Source organism: Neolamprologus brichardi, chromosome 22 (genome assembly GCF_056152115.1).
Source record: "Neolamprologus brichardi isolate AB-2024 chromosome 22, ASM5615211v1, whole genome shotgun sequence".
Taxonomy (NCBI): domain Eukaryota; kingdom Metazoa; phylum Chordata; class Actinopteri; order Cichliformes; family Cichlidae; genus Neolamprologus; species Neolamprologus brichardi.
Window position 1 is genome coordinate 31,789,386 of NC_142124.1, and position 17,888 is coordinate 31,807,273.

The window sequence follows — 17,888 nt, forward strand, 5'->3', positions numbered from 1 at the left end:
CCAGAGTCTGCCCTAGCGCCATCCATCTAGATTAACTGAGCACTGATTTGCACTGCACAAGCTTCAGACTGAACCAGTGATAAAATAATTTTAATACAATTTTTGACATTATTTTAATACATCACAACATATGCAGACGAAGAACAAGGCAGCTTCTATAAGTCACTCGAAAGCCAAAATGAGCACCTGTGCTATTTTGTTGTATTAGCAAAAAACAATCAAACCGTTATGAGGCATAACGAAGTGAAACTATCAGCACGCTGTTCAGAAAACTGGCAGGTGGCGGAAATTAACATTTATAATGACACTTCCTCAAACTCCACTCGTTATTCTACCGAAACAGATCAAACTGACACAAATACAGAACTGCTATTTCACTACAGTATGAAAAATGTCATCTTTTAAATGAGCTAACAGCTATCTGCGGTTTGGAGAAAAACAAAACCAACATCCGGTCCCCGTGCCGTGGCTGAAGGATATTCGATGAGAAGCAGAGGTGACAGCTGTTTAGCGGCGCTTGTCATACGTCTCTATTGTGTTCCAGTTATAAGACTCTGCTGAAAAAGGGGAAAATGCCATCTTAAGGATTCAGTTTGTTTCTGAGAAAATGAAAGCTCGTTAAGTGAACTGACCTGGCTCCTCTTGGCTCCTCTTCCCCATCAGTCCAACGAAGGAGTTCACTTTATGTCCTTCATAGGAAAGACATTGAGATAAGACAACACTGAATGTCTCATTCATCTAACTACAACAAGACAATTGTAATGTCTCTTGAGCCATCGACAAAACAATGAATGATGTCTTTTTGGTTTCTTTCTGTTCGTATTAAAGACTTTCTGTTGAAACATGAACAGTTCAACCGAACGGCCACATGTCCTGAGGGCTCGTATCTCAGCTCCCTGTCTTTACAGCAGGTCCTGCATTACAGGAATAAATTAGCTGTCTGCTTACTTACGCTGCACTGAGTGCATCACTGAGTAGGTGACTAATTCAGATGAAACGCCAACCGTGACAGAGGAAAGAGAAAATCCCCTCCTCCTCATGGCTCTTTATCTTTTCCCTCTTTGTCTCACACAGGCGTCTCCCCTGGACCACCTCCTTTACTCACTAATTAATGAGTTCAAAGAACATTAGGAAAAAAAATCTTTGGTGGGTGTATGTTAATTAAACCTTGGGAAAGTGTATACTGCATTTCTTGCCCACAGACACAAACACGTGGGCAAGTGGAATTTGTGCTTTTTCTGCTCCATGCTCTGTGGAATAAAGACCTTCCACTTTTGTGCAGTGAGCTGATATCTGTAGAGCTGCCACAGCTGTGTACACCTCTCCACCCACTGTCTCCGTACATTTATTAACTCAATGTATTTTCGCACGGTGGCACGGTGGTTAGCACTGTTGCCGCACAGCAAGCACAGCTCGGGGTCTTTCTGTGTGGAGTTTGCATGTTCTCCCCGTGTTTGCGTGGGTTCCCTCCGGGTACTCCGGCTTCCTCCCACCGTCCAAAGACATGCAGCTTGTGGGGATAGGTTAATTGGATAATCCAAATTGTCACTAGGTGTGAATGTGCGAGTGAATGTGAGTGCGAATGGTTGTCTGTCCCTGTGTGTTGCCCTGCGACAGACTGGCGACCTGTCCAGGGTGTACCCCGTCCCTCGCCCTATGACAGCTGGGATAGGCTCCAGCGCACGATCTGATATCCTCATGTTGGTGTTGTTCCCAGATCATCATACTAAAGGTTGTTCCAGGATCAACATTGCAAGTGACCAATCAGAATGTTGTGATGTCATACTTTTGCGACTTCGGGAAAAACCGGCGTAAAACAAAAAACTGTACTTAAGCTGCGAGAAACCGCCTCTGTCCGCCGATCAACGGACCCTAACCCTGACCCTTTAATAAACGGTAAGCAGAATTGATATTGTCCTTGCAACATTGGAATTTCATAAATGCACGAATGGGTTGGTGCGCAAAAGAATAACGTCACAATAATGTGATTGGTCACTTGCAATGTTGAACCTGGAACAACATTTTCATGATGATCTGGGAACAACACCAACACGACGATATCAGATCATCCAGGCCCCAGCGCCCCCCGCGACCCTAAAAAGGATAAGCGGATGGATGGATTTTCTTTTGCCTTTAGTCTCAGTCAAAATGCACATTATTAGAGAAAAACACACAAGTCCATCTGACCCGTGCACACTTGCCTTTGCTTGTGTGTCTGATATTAAAGAACCTCGTCCCCTCACACACTGAGGAAAGTTCCTGTTAAAGTTTAAACACTGACTCTCCCACAGTTTTCCTGGCAGTAAAAATGCTTTTTAATGCCCTTCCATTCATTTAAAAGGGTTTATTTCATGGATGAGACACGAAGCAGAATCTGTATCTACTAAAAGGCTCGTTACATTTGTAAGGCCTTGCTGTTTACATCACTTGTGTGTGGTGTTCTATGCAGGAGTGTTCGGCAGGATGAAAGCTGCTAATGTCAACAAACTGAACAAATGAATCTTGAAGACTGATTCTGGGAGTAAAACTTGAAGACTCAGAGGTGTCTAAGAGGAGAATGCTGAAGAAGTCCCTCACCATTATGAGTAATACATCCCACCTGATGTACACGTCTCTGATTGGTCACCACAGAGCAGTCTCATTTCACCACACGGGAGGATTATTACATTATCACTAGTAATTTATTCTCTATTAAATTAAAAGTGATACTGTAACAGGATTACTTATAATTCACACAAGTGATATGGTGGTAAATTGAAAGTGATCGTTTAATTCTTATCACTGTAATAGATGGTTGTAGCTATTCATCAATTTTATTTGGCAATAATATTCATATTTGCCTATTTCCACTACTGTACATACTGATATTTATATTTGTTTTAAAATCGTAATTTTTTTATTTAGCTTTATTTTTACCTGAGCTTTATTTTGTTATGTTAAAATTCCTTTTTGCTTTGTGCATGCTGATTTGTGCACAAATGAGCAGCGTACAAACCAGCTTGCGCCAGTCAAAGCTCTGAGGTAACTGGCCACATATCTCCAGCTATTGGCAAAGAGGTTAGGTCTTTTTGTTCCGAGTTTTAATTAAAGAGCAGGAAAATTGCTCCAGCTATAAGGACTTCAGGACTTACTTTTGCGGGTGATCTGTGTGTTTGCTGTGGGAGGATGAAAGTAAAAATGAAAGGTTAGAATAACTGATGCATAGGAGAAGTACTTTTATTAAGAAATAGCTCTTACCCATAGAGCGCCTCCCCATCAGACCGATAAACTGATGTGGCTTTGGCTTCCTTGTCATTCTCAGCAGGACTTCTCTGAACGGGTTGTCGGAAATCCAGCCATTCTGAGTGGAGGGGGAGAAGGAATGCTTACACTGACAGGCAGAGTGGAGTGAGAGTGGATCTCATCTCTATAAAAATTTTGCATCATCAAACTATACCTCAACTGTGCTAATACCATATCTACCTGCTCATGTCATTATAACAAGAGAATTCTGCCAGAACCTTATCTTAATCAATATTAGCTGAAGGACCCACCCACCGGTCCACCCACATAAAACACACCGAGTAAAGCAGAATGTATTGGGATCTTTTCTTGCCATTTTCTGTTTCCATCTCAGGATTATATTCGTGCAGTATGCATCATTGTGACTGGCAATATGGATCTTTGCGCTACTAATGTCCCGCACAGAGTGACGATGCCCATTATGACAAAGTGCCGATATATCCAGTCGCTCCTAAAGTGTGATTAAGCTAATATATAAGCCTTTATATACACCTGTTCAGTAAATTTGTGTATACATGTGATTTTAATATCTTTTAAAATACAAATATGCAACCCTACAGTGTGACGCTGGGGTTTAACATACTTCTGTAAAGGGATTTGTTCTTACAAAAAGCAAGAAAAAAAAACTTAAGTCAAACTAGTTTCCTTACGCCTGTCAGGCGGTATATACATTTATTCTGCTTTCATCCACTGAAGGAGACTAAAAGATGAGCTACTTAAATAGTAGTATTTATGAATTATTAAGGAGAGAGTATAAGTCTGAATAAATACCTGGATTTGATTAGTGCTCGTCCAGTAATCAGTGTCCTCTTTTGGGTCATTTTCTTCGCCGGAAACTTGGGCGGCGGCGATGAGAACCATTAAAACTGCTACAAGCAGAGACTTCATGATCTCGCAGGTTTTCTCTCACTGTACAACAACAAGCGCTCTAATACCCAACGTGTCACGATAACAGTTATCAGTCAGCAGAAATAAAGCGAGGTGAATGAAACAGGTGTGTGAGCACCAGAAGGAGCTGGAGTGTGCGCTGTTTCTTCCTCAGCAAATCAACAGTAGTCCATAGCGCGTAGCCGGAGCACTATCTGCGCTGTCTGCGCACTCAGCTTCTGGAGCGGTTTGTTTCGTACGGTCTCCGACCCGCACGCTCCTATATACCAGTGTGAATAGTGTTGCTAAGTAACGCCTTAGCAGTACTATGATTACTTGAGTGAAGTTTCGGTAAGCAGCCTGTTAAGCGCAGTGATGAACCTGTCGTGCGTCACCGGACTTCACCGTCACTATTATGAAGAATGACGGTGACGTCAGAAAGTACTGTTATCCAGCTTTCAGTCACGGTGAAAAGTCCGCTTTTCCTTGTCACAGAGCCAAAAACTTCAAAGTAGCTCCAACATGTCTGGGCCGTTTGATTGAACGTTTTTTCATTGTTTGAATACTTTTGATGGAGGCCAGTGTTTCTACCTAATGCTCAGTTTAAGAACATTTGTATTTAACATTTAATTTATCATTTATTCATGAATTTGTATTGCACCAAAGGAGGAGAGTGCGTGAGTGTAGTGCAAAAAGCATCTGCATTATGCAATAGAACTCCTAGCAAGCATCTCCACAGACAGCATGCTAACGCTAAGCTAGCCAAGAAATGGGAGTGGTGTAAAAGCTGAGTGTTTGTCCACCCAAGCCCAGCCGCCAGACCCTGAACTTCAGCAGGTAACAAATGGATGAACAGACAGACTGCAGCCTCCGTTTCTACAGTACAATCACCGTGGTGATCGTTTGAAGTCTTTCGGGGCTGGTTTTCATCTTTCCCAGAGAGCAAGATGAGATTGAATTAATGTTGATTTTTCATCAGAATCATCATTATGGCCAAAATATGCTAAAATCCATATTAAAACAGATGATACATGGCAGTGTAACAGCAATGACACTGGAATAACATTGATTCAAAGTTGTCCTGTTATAACTGAATGATTATTGATCTGTTTTTATTATATAAAATGTATTGAAATGCCATCGACTTACACTTGAAAAGTTGCAAAAAAAAAAGCAAGATGGCAGTGTGTACGGACATATTCAGCAGCACAGCACACTGTGCACCTTTTGGGGGTTTGTATTTTTTATGCCTTTTCACTGCGTCCTCCTGCAATGCACTGATGACTTTGTATTGTTGCCTCTACTTTTAAGATTAGTCTTAAACTTTCATTTTTGGTAAAGCATATAGTTATAGCACCAGTCCTGAAGCACATAAGCACAGAGCCCAATTCAGACCTGATCCAGCTCTAGCAGCAAGACGGTGAGTCACTGCTCACCGGACTTAGACACCAGGTCCATTCAGTGCAGAAACTTCTATCTACCTTGGGAGTTAACGGTAGCCATAGTTGCCATTGTTTACATTCCCCCCAGTGCTAATGTTAGGTCAGCACTCAACCACATTCAACTTCTTATCAGTAAAACGCAGAGACAGCACCCGCAGGGTGTCCAAATTGTTGCTGCAGATTTTAATAAAGCATTTTTGAAATCTGTACTCCCCAAATTCCTCCATCAGGTTATGTATCCTTTTGTTTAGCTTTTACTTAACGTTTATTTATTTTATGCTTATTTATTCTATCCTGTTATTCTATTATTAATTTAGGTTTTACCTAATATTTATTGATTTTATTCTTATTCAGTTTTTAATCTTCTTACTCTATTTATATTTATATTTATATTTATATTTATATTCTATCCCGTTCTTATTTATTTGATCTTTTTACCCTGTATATATCCTATTGTGTCATATCTCCAGTGTTTCCTCGGAGGGCGCTCTCTGCACCGGAGCTGTGATCGACCGTGGCTGCTGGGGCTCTGGGGGTCCTCTCAGCCTGGCTGGGGGGTTTCTTTGCCTCCCTCCTGCTGTGTGCCCAGCCTGGACTGGCTCCCGGTGCAGACGGCTCCCTGTGATAGTGTTTCCTCACTTGGCTCATGCGTACCCAGCCCAATTTTACTTTTTAAGTGTGCGTGTGTGCGTGTGTGTGTGTGTGGGGGGTGATATGTGTGTATTCACATCGTTTATGTTAATGAGAGTGTGGGGAGTGAGTTGGAGGGCGGGGTGAGCTGCTTTTAACCATGTAAAGCACTTTGTGCTACATTTTTTGTATGAGAAGTGCTTTATAAATAAAGATTGATTGAATGAGGGGGGACAGGGCACTGAACCACGTATACAGCAACATCCAGCATGCCTACAAAGCGACACCCCTCCCCCACCTGGGACAATCTGACCACCTCATTCTGCTTTCTATCCCTGCATACAACCCCTCAGGAAACAAACCCTTCCAAGCACCTGGGTCATTAAACATGGTCTAATGATGCTCCCCTCCAGCTACAGGACTGTTTTGATCTGACAGACTGGTCCATCTTCGAAACAGCAGGACCCGGAGACCTTCATTCACTCTGTCCTTTTCTACATTAAGTGCTGTGCAGAGCATGTGACAGTGACTAAAACCATTTGGGCTTTTCCTAAGCAAAAACCTTGGATGATGAGTGAAGTAGAGGCTCTGATCAGTATGTCGGATGTGCCACGCAATGCTCAATTACATTGGTGGGAACTAGTGCGTTAGCGCAGTTAGCTCGTTAACGTGTTGACGCCGTCCAACCCCACGCACGGGGCGATCCACGGCAACTCGTTAACGTTAATCTCATTTTAATGAGATTAACGCTGACAGCACTAGTGGGAACACAACGAATATGACTGCACAGGATACACACACACACACACACACACACATATATATATATATATATATATATATATATATATGTATATGTATCCTGCACAGTTGGCATGGAGTATATCAAAGTGCCATTTATTTATAGTTGAAAAATCATGGATTTATAGTTAACTAGGAAATTAAAGCTATTATCGCTTGAACTATTTCTCACTTTGGTACATCCCAATTTCTTCAGTAGTCATTAAGTTGACCAACAGATGATATTTAAAAATCAAAACCAAAGAAGTGACTGCATTTTGAATACAAACCTTGAATGACAGAAATTATTACAACCACTCCAAGTAGCTGAACTTCAGCTCTTTTCAGCATATATACTTAGATAATCAAGAGTGGCATCACAGCTGAGTGAATGCCACTCCGGCAGACAGCCCAGCAGCCACACTCTGAACACTCACTCTCAAATGGATGATCAGTCAGGCTGCAGCCTCTGTTTCTTCCTGTTCATGTTTCTAAAGTAGCGATCACTGTAACAATCAGTGTAAGTCTCTTTATGCTAGTTTTCGTCTTTGCTTTGTGCTGTGGTCTTTGTGTAATACCAAGACAAAGCTCATATGTGTGGTACAGTAAGTACAGGGATAAATTATGAGACAATGCCTTTTAGGTCATTTTACGGTGTCACATTAAAGTAATTTAATGAGTAATATAAGGAATTACTTTCTCCTGGGAGTAATTAAGCACTGTGCTGCATTATTTTTGAGAAAAGTGTTCAATGTAATATGTGCAATAATTACTTTTTTGGGTAATGACCCCAACATCGATCACAACAAAGAGTGGAAATACCTCCAACACAGAGTCACTGAATTCTTATCAGTCCTCATCACTAGGTAACTCAAACATAACTCAATTTTAAGACCACTGCCTCTTTACTAGGCACACCTGATGAGCCATCACATCATTAGTGAAGCTACAGACTGAATCTGCCAGCAGCAACAATCCCAAAGCTATTTCTCTAATTGCATGTTCTACTTTGATTTGTAAAATTTGGTTTACTATGTAAGAAATGCATGTTGGTATACATATGCCAGAAGCAAGATTTTATAAGTTCAGAATGGGTATTAATTTATAATTTACATAAATTACACATTAGAAGGCTGACTGAGTCACATAGGTATGTATCGCAATTTTTTATTTATGCACCAGTGTTTCACACTTTATTTTTTTAGTTGTTCATATTTTTGTAGTTCAATATAAGAACCTTGTTCCTTACATTAATATCATAAACTTTTTTTTCAGGAGTCGATCCATTTCCAGATCCCTGCATGTTCAGAATAACAGAATCATACACAAAATGTAATATTGAGGACCAGTGTTGGTCAAGTTACTTGAAAAAAGTAATCAGTAACTAATTACTGATTACTTCCCCCAAAAAGTAATCCCGTTACTTTACTGATTACTTATTTTCACAAGTAATTAATTACTTAGTTACTTAGTTACTTTTTAAAAACACGATTTACAACCTGAATAGGTGATAAAGCGATAGATCTTTCAGCCCAATTCTACTTTTTCTGCATAATCCATCATACAAAATGTAATCAAATGGAAAAGTCTCTTTTTAAAACTTGTTTTATTAGTTTTAATCTTTTAACTTTATGCATCAAGCAAAAATGTAATTATATGCAACATTCTCTGACTGGAAGAAATTTGTTTAACATTTAAACTTATTTTATGCACATTCCAGCACATAAAATATATTTTTTTGTGTGTTTACACTCAGTCTTTCAAATAGATGCAAGTAAAGTCAAAGACTAGCGGTCCTGTTGCTCTATTTTCACCTGTAAAGCAGGAGTGGGGTAGGCGGAGGTTTACCCTGGTGCAGGTGTGCAGCGGTCAGTGGAAGAATCCGCGAGTTTCTCTGTGAGTTTCCCATTACGTCGTAGCTACTCGGTGCTTGTTTGGAAGTTTAGGGGTTTTTTCGCTGTAAAAAGAAGTTTTCTTCCCACGCACAACGGACACTAATGTTTTTGTCACTTTTTATGGAATCAAACTCAAAGTAAGGTCAGTACTTCCACGCTTTAAACGCTGCACGCTCATACTCTCTCTGCACTCGATATATGATCCATTGTTGATCTGCACACAGCTGTTGTCACGAACGTCGCACTTGCTTACGTCACTGTCATGAGACATTCTCGCAAAAAAATCACGGTTTTAGTAACGCAGTAACGCAGCGTTCCTACGGGAAAGTAACGGTAATCTAATTACCGTTTTGGCAATAGTAATCCCTTACTTTACTCGTTACCTGAAAAAAGTAATCGGATTACAGTAACGCGTTACAAGTAACGCTGTTGAGGACACGCCACTTGTGACCATGATGATGGCCGGGTGCAGGAGGGAAGTGTTCTGTCATATGAGCTGGTAGCCTTGACCAGAGATGGCAGTATTTGGCAGTATTTAAGACCAGTGCTAACAACTAGTCTTCGCCAGTTTGTCTGCTAACCCATTTTGGATTTTGGCCAACACAAAAGTTCCTGTTTTGCCTACCATGTGTCTCCTTGTATTTTTTCCATTGCTCCAACCTGGCAAGAACCTCACTTACGTCGACGCTGGTGACTCCTGTGAATCTCACACCACTGGTTCATGCTCTGTTTCCGTTGCTCTTCGTCTGCTTACCCTCCTGCCGCATTCACCTTGGATCACTGTATCTCTCAGGCTGGACTTTCACGTCTCATGTTCCCTGAACTTAAGTATTTACCTTGTGTTCGTAAACAAGCTTTGCTGAAAATCTATTTGTTGTGCCTCTGCCTGAATCTGCATTCGGGTCCTCTTTTATGCTCTGGCACTTTCCGCTATGATGGTTTTGTGAGGTGTGTCATGTCAGAGGGCAGAGGTCTTCACTTGCAGAGTGCATCATGAAAGGAATAAGGACACGAGGAGAGTGCCGAAATAAAGCCCACAATAACCGCTGAGTATAGTAGGCTAAGGAATGTTAACTACTCACTCTGTGGTCTATTCGTTCACCCCACTGCCCCCTCCCTGCATCTCCTGATGCCAACAGATATTTCTTGTCTTGTTGAACTGAAATGCCTCAGTGTACAAAACATTATTGACTGCAAATATGTGCAGATGGAATCTGGCAAGTACAAGGACAACTGCTCATCAGAGGGATGCAGTGGTTGTGTGAGTGTGTGTGTAGGCACAGGAGAACTGCTATGTGCAAAAATTATACACTGATACACGTGCAAAGACCAATCAGAGAAAAAGCTGACCATTTTTTCTGCATATTTATGCCAAGCTACCTGTCTGGCTTATATAACAAAAAGTGTTTTATTTTATTATAATTTTGATTCATATTTTTTGGATAGTATGCATCTGCATAGTAATATAGTACATTAGTATAACATTTCCAATGAATTAGAACTATCAATCCGAATGTTAAGTGATGACGTGACGAATCCTACTTCCGGGCCTAAAGTAGTCTGCGTTTAATATGGCTTTTGTGTTGTTAACATGTTCAATGTTTTGTATTTTCTTCTATTTAATCTCAAAAAGCTCCTAAAACAGTCAGTGATCACTGTTGACCTCCCTCGGCTTTTATTACCGCTAACCATTTATTTAGGCTCAGTTTCTAAAACCTTAGGATGTAACTACAGCCCAGCCCATGCAGCAGTATATGAATGACTAACCTCGTATTGTGGATGGATTATCTCAGTTGTTCTCCTGGCTGAAGTTTGGTCCTTTTACAGCATCCTGCCATGCGATTACATTTGTTCCTGACCACCGAGAACACTCACGTTAACTTTTATTGAGTGGAAAAAAAGTTAGCTTGTTTATATTATGCTAACGTAGCTGTGTCGCTAGCAGTCACGTAGCACATCGTTATATACCAGCTAGCCAAACTTCAGTAACCCTACAAACGTCACTGCTGTTTAGTTTTCTGTCTTCATTTATGTTGGAAGTGATAACAGAGCTGTACGTTTGAATTTGTTTCCAAAACCCCGCAGTCAGGACATGCTATATTGTATTTAGATAGAAGCTAGCGAGCTAACTTCCTGCTAACTTCTAACTCCGTTAAATGTCATAAATTCCGTTTTCATGGATGCCTAGATGTTAAACTCAATTGTTACACCTGGTAGAGCAGAATGCTGATCATTTTATTAAAGATGAAAGACTTTAGACAGTTTTTCAACTCTCAGTAATGCCATAGTGATCGTTTGATATATGGACCTGCAGCGGAGTTTAGGCCCAGACACGGCTAGTGGCGTCAGACTTTACGACCGGATAGAACTCAACTGTCAGCACTCAAGTATCAATTGTGCATTTAGGTTTTGTCAGCTGAGGGGCAGAAATGCTACAATATTGGCCTCAGCTGCAGGCCATGTGGTTTCACTAAACTAATTTTTTAAACCTATGCTGTGTTCTGGTAATTTGACAGCATATATGCAAGCAGTTGTTTATATTGTAGGCATGTGATAAGGCGACGATGTCATCAAAAAGTTTGTTCTATTTTACCTTCAGAATGACTCTCTTCACACGTACTCTCAGTTTGACTATGGCAGGTGTATTCTTAACCTGGTATGCTGGCGTTTGCTCCTGTTTAAATAGAAAAGGTGGGCAGAGCAGCTTGCATTTACAACAGCTACTGATTAGAAAGAAATTATCTAGCATCAGTGCCATGTCAACCTCTCAGCGATGCATGATTGTTTGGATAGCTCCTTATCACTAAGCGAACCACCATACAGATCAGAGATGAATGTCACTGTAGCTATGTCAATAAGGCTTTCACAGTGCAGTGGGATTTGTATGAAAAGTACATTTCACTTGGTATGAGTGAATCAGATTGTGTTTGCCACCTCAGCTCTGTACAGTCTAGGATCACCTGGGTATGTTGAGGTGCATAGTGGGCAGAGTTACTTTTGGCAGAGTCAATTGCTACAGACCTCCAAACTTCATATGACCTTTGATTAGCTCAAGAACAGCGCATAGAGAGCTTCATGGATCCAAGCCTTACATGACCAAGCACAATGCAAAATGTCAGATTATTTAAAGCACACCACCACTGGGCTCTAGAGCAGTGGTGGATGTAGATGTTATGGTGTGGGGCTGTTTTTCAGGAGTTGGACTCCAGCTTCTAGTTCCAGTTAAATTCTGAAGGCCTCAGGGTACCAACACATTTTGGACAATTTCTTCAGAACTGCTTTAGAACTGTCTTGTGAAAATTAGCTGTTGCAGTGATGACAATGTAGCATCGTCTTGGTTTGAAAGTGTTTTGTAAAAGCACTGGAAGCTACCTAACATGGGTTCTATCAGACTCTATCAGACTCCAAATGTGCAAAACCAATCTTGTGGTTTCTGTATTCCTTAGCAGCCTTAGCATAATCTCCTTAAACATTAGAAAATGTTCTCTAAATCTAGTTTTGCCAAACTGGTGCAGCAGGTCTCTTGGTTGGTACTTATGCATTTCAATTTAACCAAAAGACTACGCTATAGATAGCTAATGAACTGGTTTAGATTATTGCCCATTAAAGTGATCACAGACTATATTTGGACTCCAGAAAGTCTCACACAATATTGTCTCATATTTTATAGGTTTGCTGAGCACACACAAACACACAGTTCATAATCATCTACTGTGTGTTGCATTTAGTTCTGCTTCCTTTGTATTATTTCCTTTGTTCTTTTTCAGGTCATTTATTAACCTCCTCTTGTGTGCTCCCCGTTCTAAAGAAGTTTGGATTTTGTTGGGTTTTCCCCCCTCTGTGGATACTCTGCATACATCTTAATTAAAGGTTAGTTTTCAGTTTGACTGCTGGTTTCTATGTAGTCACAGCCAGGTCTGACTACCACACCTGTTCTCAATAAAGAAATAAAAAATCACTTTAAAAGGACATGCCTGACAAAGCGGGGTCGACCAAAAGATCCTCAAAAGACAGACATCATGCAGCGATCCAAGGAAATTCAGGAACAAATGAGGAACAAAGTAATTGGGATCTCTCAGTCTGGAATGTATCATAAAGCCATCTCTAAAGCTCTGGGGACTAGTAAAGCGCAATACAAATACAGGCCATTTACCATTAGAAATATATTAAGGCAAAGCTGGCCTGCATGTCAGAGTTCCAAGACAAAAACCAGTTCTGAGCAGAAGGAACATAAAGGCTCGTCTCAGTTTTGCCAGAAAATATTTTGACGATACCTAAGACCTTTGGGAAAATACTTTGTGGACTGATGAGACAAAAGTTGAACTTTTTGGAAGGTGTGTTCCATTACATCTGGTGTAAAAGCAACAGAGCATTTCAGAAAAGGAGCATCAGACTACCACCACCATATTTTACCAATAGTAAAATATGGTGGTGGTAGTCTGATGGTCTGGAGCTGTGTTGCTGCCTGGTAAATGGAGCCATGAATTCTGCTGCCTACCAAAACATCTTGAAGGAGACTGTCTGGCCATCTGTTCCTGACCAGAAGCTGAAGCACACTTGGGTTCTGCAGCAGGACAATGATCCAAAACAGACTTTGGAGGGCCTAGTCAAAGTCCTGACCTGAATCCGATTGAGCTGCTATGGCATGACCATAAAAAGGCGGTTCATGCTCAAAAACCCTCCAATGTGGCTGATTTGATTGAATAATAAACCCCTTCATTTAGAAGCTGTGTTTTGTGCTTACTTGTTTTAGCTTTGTTTAGTTTTTAAATTTGTTTAAAAACTGTGACAAACATAAAAGCATTTTCACACCACTATATTAATGTGAGCAGGCAGCTGCCGGTATTCTTCCCTAAAATTATACAAACCTGTTCTCATCTGCATGCCAGTGGCAGACCAGCCAGTTTTGATTGGTGCTGAACAGTGAACACAAGTCACACCAAAGGACTGGCATTGTTTGTTCTGTTCTGTCCTGAATTGATGCCTTTCTACAGTCCTATCCTGATTTCCTCCTGTCTCTTGTAAAGCCCAACTAATTATGGTACTTTTCTGCAATTTTAGGTCCAATTAATTGTATTATAACAGTGTTTGGCCATATTAGTAGGTCATTTCAATATTTTTCACATGTAACTATATTTAATGTCACAGTGTGTAGTAGGACACACTACAGTAGGACTCACTTCCTTGTGTTCAACACAAGGAACAATGTTTATTTATAAAGTCACCAGGTGCAGATATATACAGTGGGGGAATGGCGGGGGTTCAAGGCCCAAAGGGAAAGTCTGGGAAGGGAATCACATTCACTCTCATTCCTCTCTTCACACACGTTCACACGTCGGGTCGGTCATGGGTCCAGGGAAAGTGTCTCGCACAATCATCCAGCGATGAGACTGTCTGCGTCCCGGCCTTAAGTGTCCAACCCGTAATTGGAGCCTGATGAGACACAGGTGTGTCCCCCCCAACGCGAGCCTCCTGGCGACCCACCAGACTTACCTGGATGCCTGCGATGAAAGCATGAGAGCATGCCTTTGTCCAGGATAGCTGCCCGAGGCACCCAGGAGCGTTCCTCTAGCCCGTAGCCCTCCCAGTCTACCAGGTACTGGTACTACCCCGGCGTCAGGAGTCCATGATGCGGGAGATGTTGTACACCAGCTGGCCATCCACGAGCCAGGGGGGCGGCGGGGGCCTGGAAGGAGGGCACAACGGGCTGGAGAGCACCAGCTTGATCTGCAACACATGAAACACATTGTGAATGCGCATGCTGCGAGGAAGCTTGAGGTGTACAGACACAGGGGTGATGATGGCGTCAATGGCAAAGGGACCAATAAACTGAAGTGGCAACTTCTTTGATTCAGTCCATAATGGCACAAAGCGAGTGGACAGCCATATCTGTTGGCCCACAGCATACTCCAGAGCAGGCGTTCGACGGCGATCCGCACGCATCTTATTCTGTTCTTCGGTGCGGAGCAGAGTCGCCCGCCAAGCCCGCCGGCACCTGCGGAGATGAGCCTGCACAGAGGGGACAGTGTGCTCACCTTCAATGGTGGGAAGCAGAGGCGGTTGGTACCCCAAGGATGCTTCAAAAGGTGACTTGGAGGTGTGGCTGTTGTGTGCGTACTCTATCCAAGGTAGCTGTTCGCTCCAGAGGGACTGGTTGTGGGAGGTGACACAATGGAGGGCAGCCTCAAGCTCCTGGTTTGCTCGCTCAGTCTGTCCATTGCTCTGTGGATGAAACCCGGAAGAGAGACTGACCTTTGCCCCCAAGGCAGAGCAGAATTCTCTCCAAACTCTGGAGGTGAACTATGGGCCTCTGTCCGAAACTACATCCTCGGGGATCCCGTGGAGACTGAAGATGTGAGTGGTGAGGAGTCGAGCAATCTCCAAGGCCGTAGGCAGTTTCAGGAGGGCGACGAAGTGAGCTGCTTTGGAGAAACGATTGACAATGGTGAGTATAGTGGTGTGACCTGCAGAGGGTGGCAGACCGGTGATGAAGCCAGGGAGATGTGTAACCACGGCCGAATTGGTGTGGGGAGGGGCTGAGAAGTCCTGGTGGAGGATCTGAGGACAGACAGCGGAAGGCACAAAAAGGCGTCCTGGAGGGCCGGTTGCTGGATCCGGCTCCAATTCCTGTGCCTCATGGATAAGAGATTCTAGGAGACAGCCCCAATCACACAGGCAGCCGGGAGGATGGTCCCGGGGTCCGATTCCCACTCCGAGGTGGAGAACTGCCGTGAAAGGGCGTCTGGCTTCACGTTTTCGGGAGTGTAAGTGATGGTGAAGTTGAAGTGAGTAAAGAATAGCCCACCTGGCCTGCCGGGAATTGAGACGCTTGGCTGAACGGAGGTACTCCAGGTTCTTGTGGTTTGTCCACACGATGAATGGCTGCGCTGCCTCCTCCAACCAGTGTCTTCACTCCTCCAGGGAGAGTTTGATAGCCACGAGCTCATGGTCACCGATGTCATAATTGCGCTCTGCAGGAGATAGATGTCGAGAAAAGAAAGCACATGGATGGAGCTTACCCTCCTCCTGCTGGGACAGGACCGCTCCAACCCCGGAGTCCGACGCGTCCACCTCCACAATAAACTGCCAAATGAGCTCCATTGACGGAGAATGGGTGCTGTGGAGAACTTGTTTTTGAGCAGAGTGAAAGTGCGCTGTGCAGCAGAATCCCACTGAAACTGAACTTTGGGAGAGGTAAGTTTAGTAAGTGGAAGAGCAATCCTACTGAAGTCACGGATGAGTCGCCCAGGAAGCGTTGCAGCTGCCGACGGTTGGGAGGAACCGGCCATTCCACCACCGCTTGCACCTTCTCCAGGTCGGTCCGTAGGTTCCCCCGCTCGATAATGTAGCCCAAAAACGGCACCGAGGTCACATGGAACTTGCACTTCTCCCCCTTCACAAAGAGCTGGTTCTCCAGAAGACGTTGAAGGACCTGACGCATGCACCTGATGCTCAGCGAGCGTCCTCGAAAAAATGAGAATGTCATCCAGATAGACAAACACACAACGGTTAACAAAGTCACGGAGCACATCATTAATCATCGCTTGGAATACTGCAGGAGCGTTAGTCAGACCAAAGGGCATCACAAGATATTCAAAGTGGCCCAACGGAGTGTTAAACGCACTCTTCCTCTCATCTCCCTCCCTAATCCGCACCAGGTGGTAGGCGTTGCGTAAATCCAGCTTCATCATGCCCTGAAGCAGCTCAAAAGCGGAAGAAAGCAGAGGCAGCGGGTATTTGTTCTTCACCGTGATCAGATTCAGGCCACGATAATCTATGCAAGGTCGCAAAGACTTATCTTTCTTATCCACAAAACCCCCCAAAATGGCAACAACAGGAGAGGACGAGGGGCGAATCGAGCGCGCCCGATCCTTACAAAAATCCTCTCCGCTGAAAGGTCCGGGGAGTCGAGCGGCAGAGCAGTGGGTTGTGAAGAGATCGGGGGGTGGGGGGGTGGCCTGGAGGCAATGCATGTGACAGTTAACACTCTACCCCATCACTTTTCCTTTCTCCCAGTCAATACGCGGGTTATGGAGCACGAGCCAGGGATGACCCAACACGAGCGGCATGAGTGGTGCTTTGAACGTGAAAAAACAAATCCTCTCAGTGTGGTTGCCGGATAGGGAGAGAGGCTCAGACACATGAGTTATGTCGGGCAGGCGTTGACCAGATAGCGCGTGAACACTGAGCGGGCTGGGCAGTGTCTCTAAAGAAATATTCAATTTAGCGGCGAGGGAGGTGTCGATGAAATTTTGCTCTGCACCGGAATCAATAAGCACAGACAGAGGGTGGATAGTTGTCTTGACGCATAATTTAGCGGGTAAGAAGAGTCTGGGGAGAGCCTTGTCATTAGAGAGATCACCCACCAATATTCTCTCCACTCCTGATGGGTGCGCCCTTGTTCCAGACAGTTGGAAACAGAGTTACCTTTGTGGCCACAATAAACACACTCACCGGCGGCGAAATGGCATTGGCGCTCTGCGAGTGAAAGCCGCGAGCATTCCAGTTGCATAGGTTCCTGCCCCTCGCCGGTGTCCGATTCACGTGGCCCATGAGCTGCTGTGGAGGCTCCGGCGTGCGCGCACTTGATCATCCACCTTAATACACAAAAGCAAGAGGGCATCTAGGGAGGAAGGAAGTTCACGAAGCATTTTTAATCTCATCATTAATGTCCATCAACAATGCGCTTTTGAGTGCCTCCTGCCCCCACTTTGTCTGGTCAGCCAACGTAAAAAAGTCAATGGAAAAGTCGGCCATGCTTTGCCTGCCCTGTTTGAGGGCGAGCAGGCATTGGCCAGCCTCGGCTGCAGTGCACTGCTTATCAAACGCACTTTTGAATTTTTCAAGGAAGTCAGAAAAAGAAATTTCAGGGTTAGACTGAATCACCGCCTGTGCCCATGTCAAGGCACGGTCCTGAAGCAGCTGCATGATATAAGCAATTGTAGTCCCATCATTAGAAAACACTTGAGGTTGCTGAAACTGAAGAGAGCAT

General features: G+C 43.5%; 1 protein-coding gene across 2 annotated transcripts; it reads right to left on the minus strand.

Moving 5' to 3' along the window:
• Positions 1–74: 74 nt before the first annotated feature.
• tac1 (tachykinin precursor 1) lies at positions 75–4,505 on the minus strand. 2 transcript variants are annotated; one of them, XM_006803378.2, is made up of 4 exons: positions 4,054–4,505; positions 3,238–3,340; positions 633–689; positions 75–554 (listed from the first exon to the last, which is right to left on the minus strand). In XM_006803378.2, the coding sequence occupies exons 1-4, from the start codon at positions 4,168–4,170 to the stop codon at positions 508–510; spliced, it is 324 nt and encodes a 107-aa protein (XP_006803441.2). In that variant the 5' UTR covers positions 4,171–4,505; the 3' UTR covers positions 75–507. The 2 variants fall into 2 exon arrangements, with proteins under 2 accessions (XP_006803441.2, XP_006803440.2); XM_006803377.2 differs by having other exon boundaries at positions 75–557.
• Positions 4,506–17,888: the final 13,383 nt, after the last annotated feature.

Excerpts from the sequence above, each read along its gene's own strand:
- tac1 (XM_006803377.2), bottom strand. The coding sequence starts at position 4,170 with ATGAAGTCTCTGCTTGTAGCAGTTTTAATGGTTCTCATCGCCGCCGCC. Across the intron at positions 3,341-4,053 it reads CGAGCACTAATCAAATCCAG|AATGGCTGGATTTCCGACAA; the intron begins GTATTTATTCAG and ends CCCTCCACTCAG. Across the intron at positions 558-632 it reads GAGGAGCCAAGAGGAGCCAG|CAGAGTCTTATAACTGGAAC; the intron begins GTCAGTTCACTT and ends CCCCTTTTTCAG.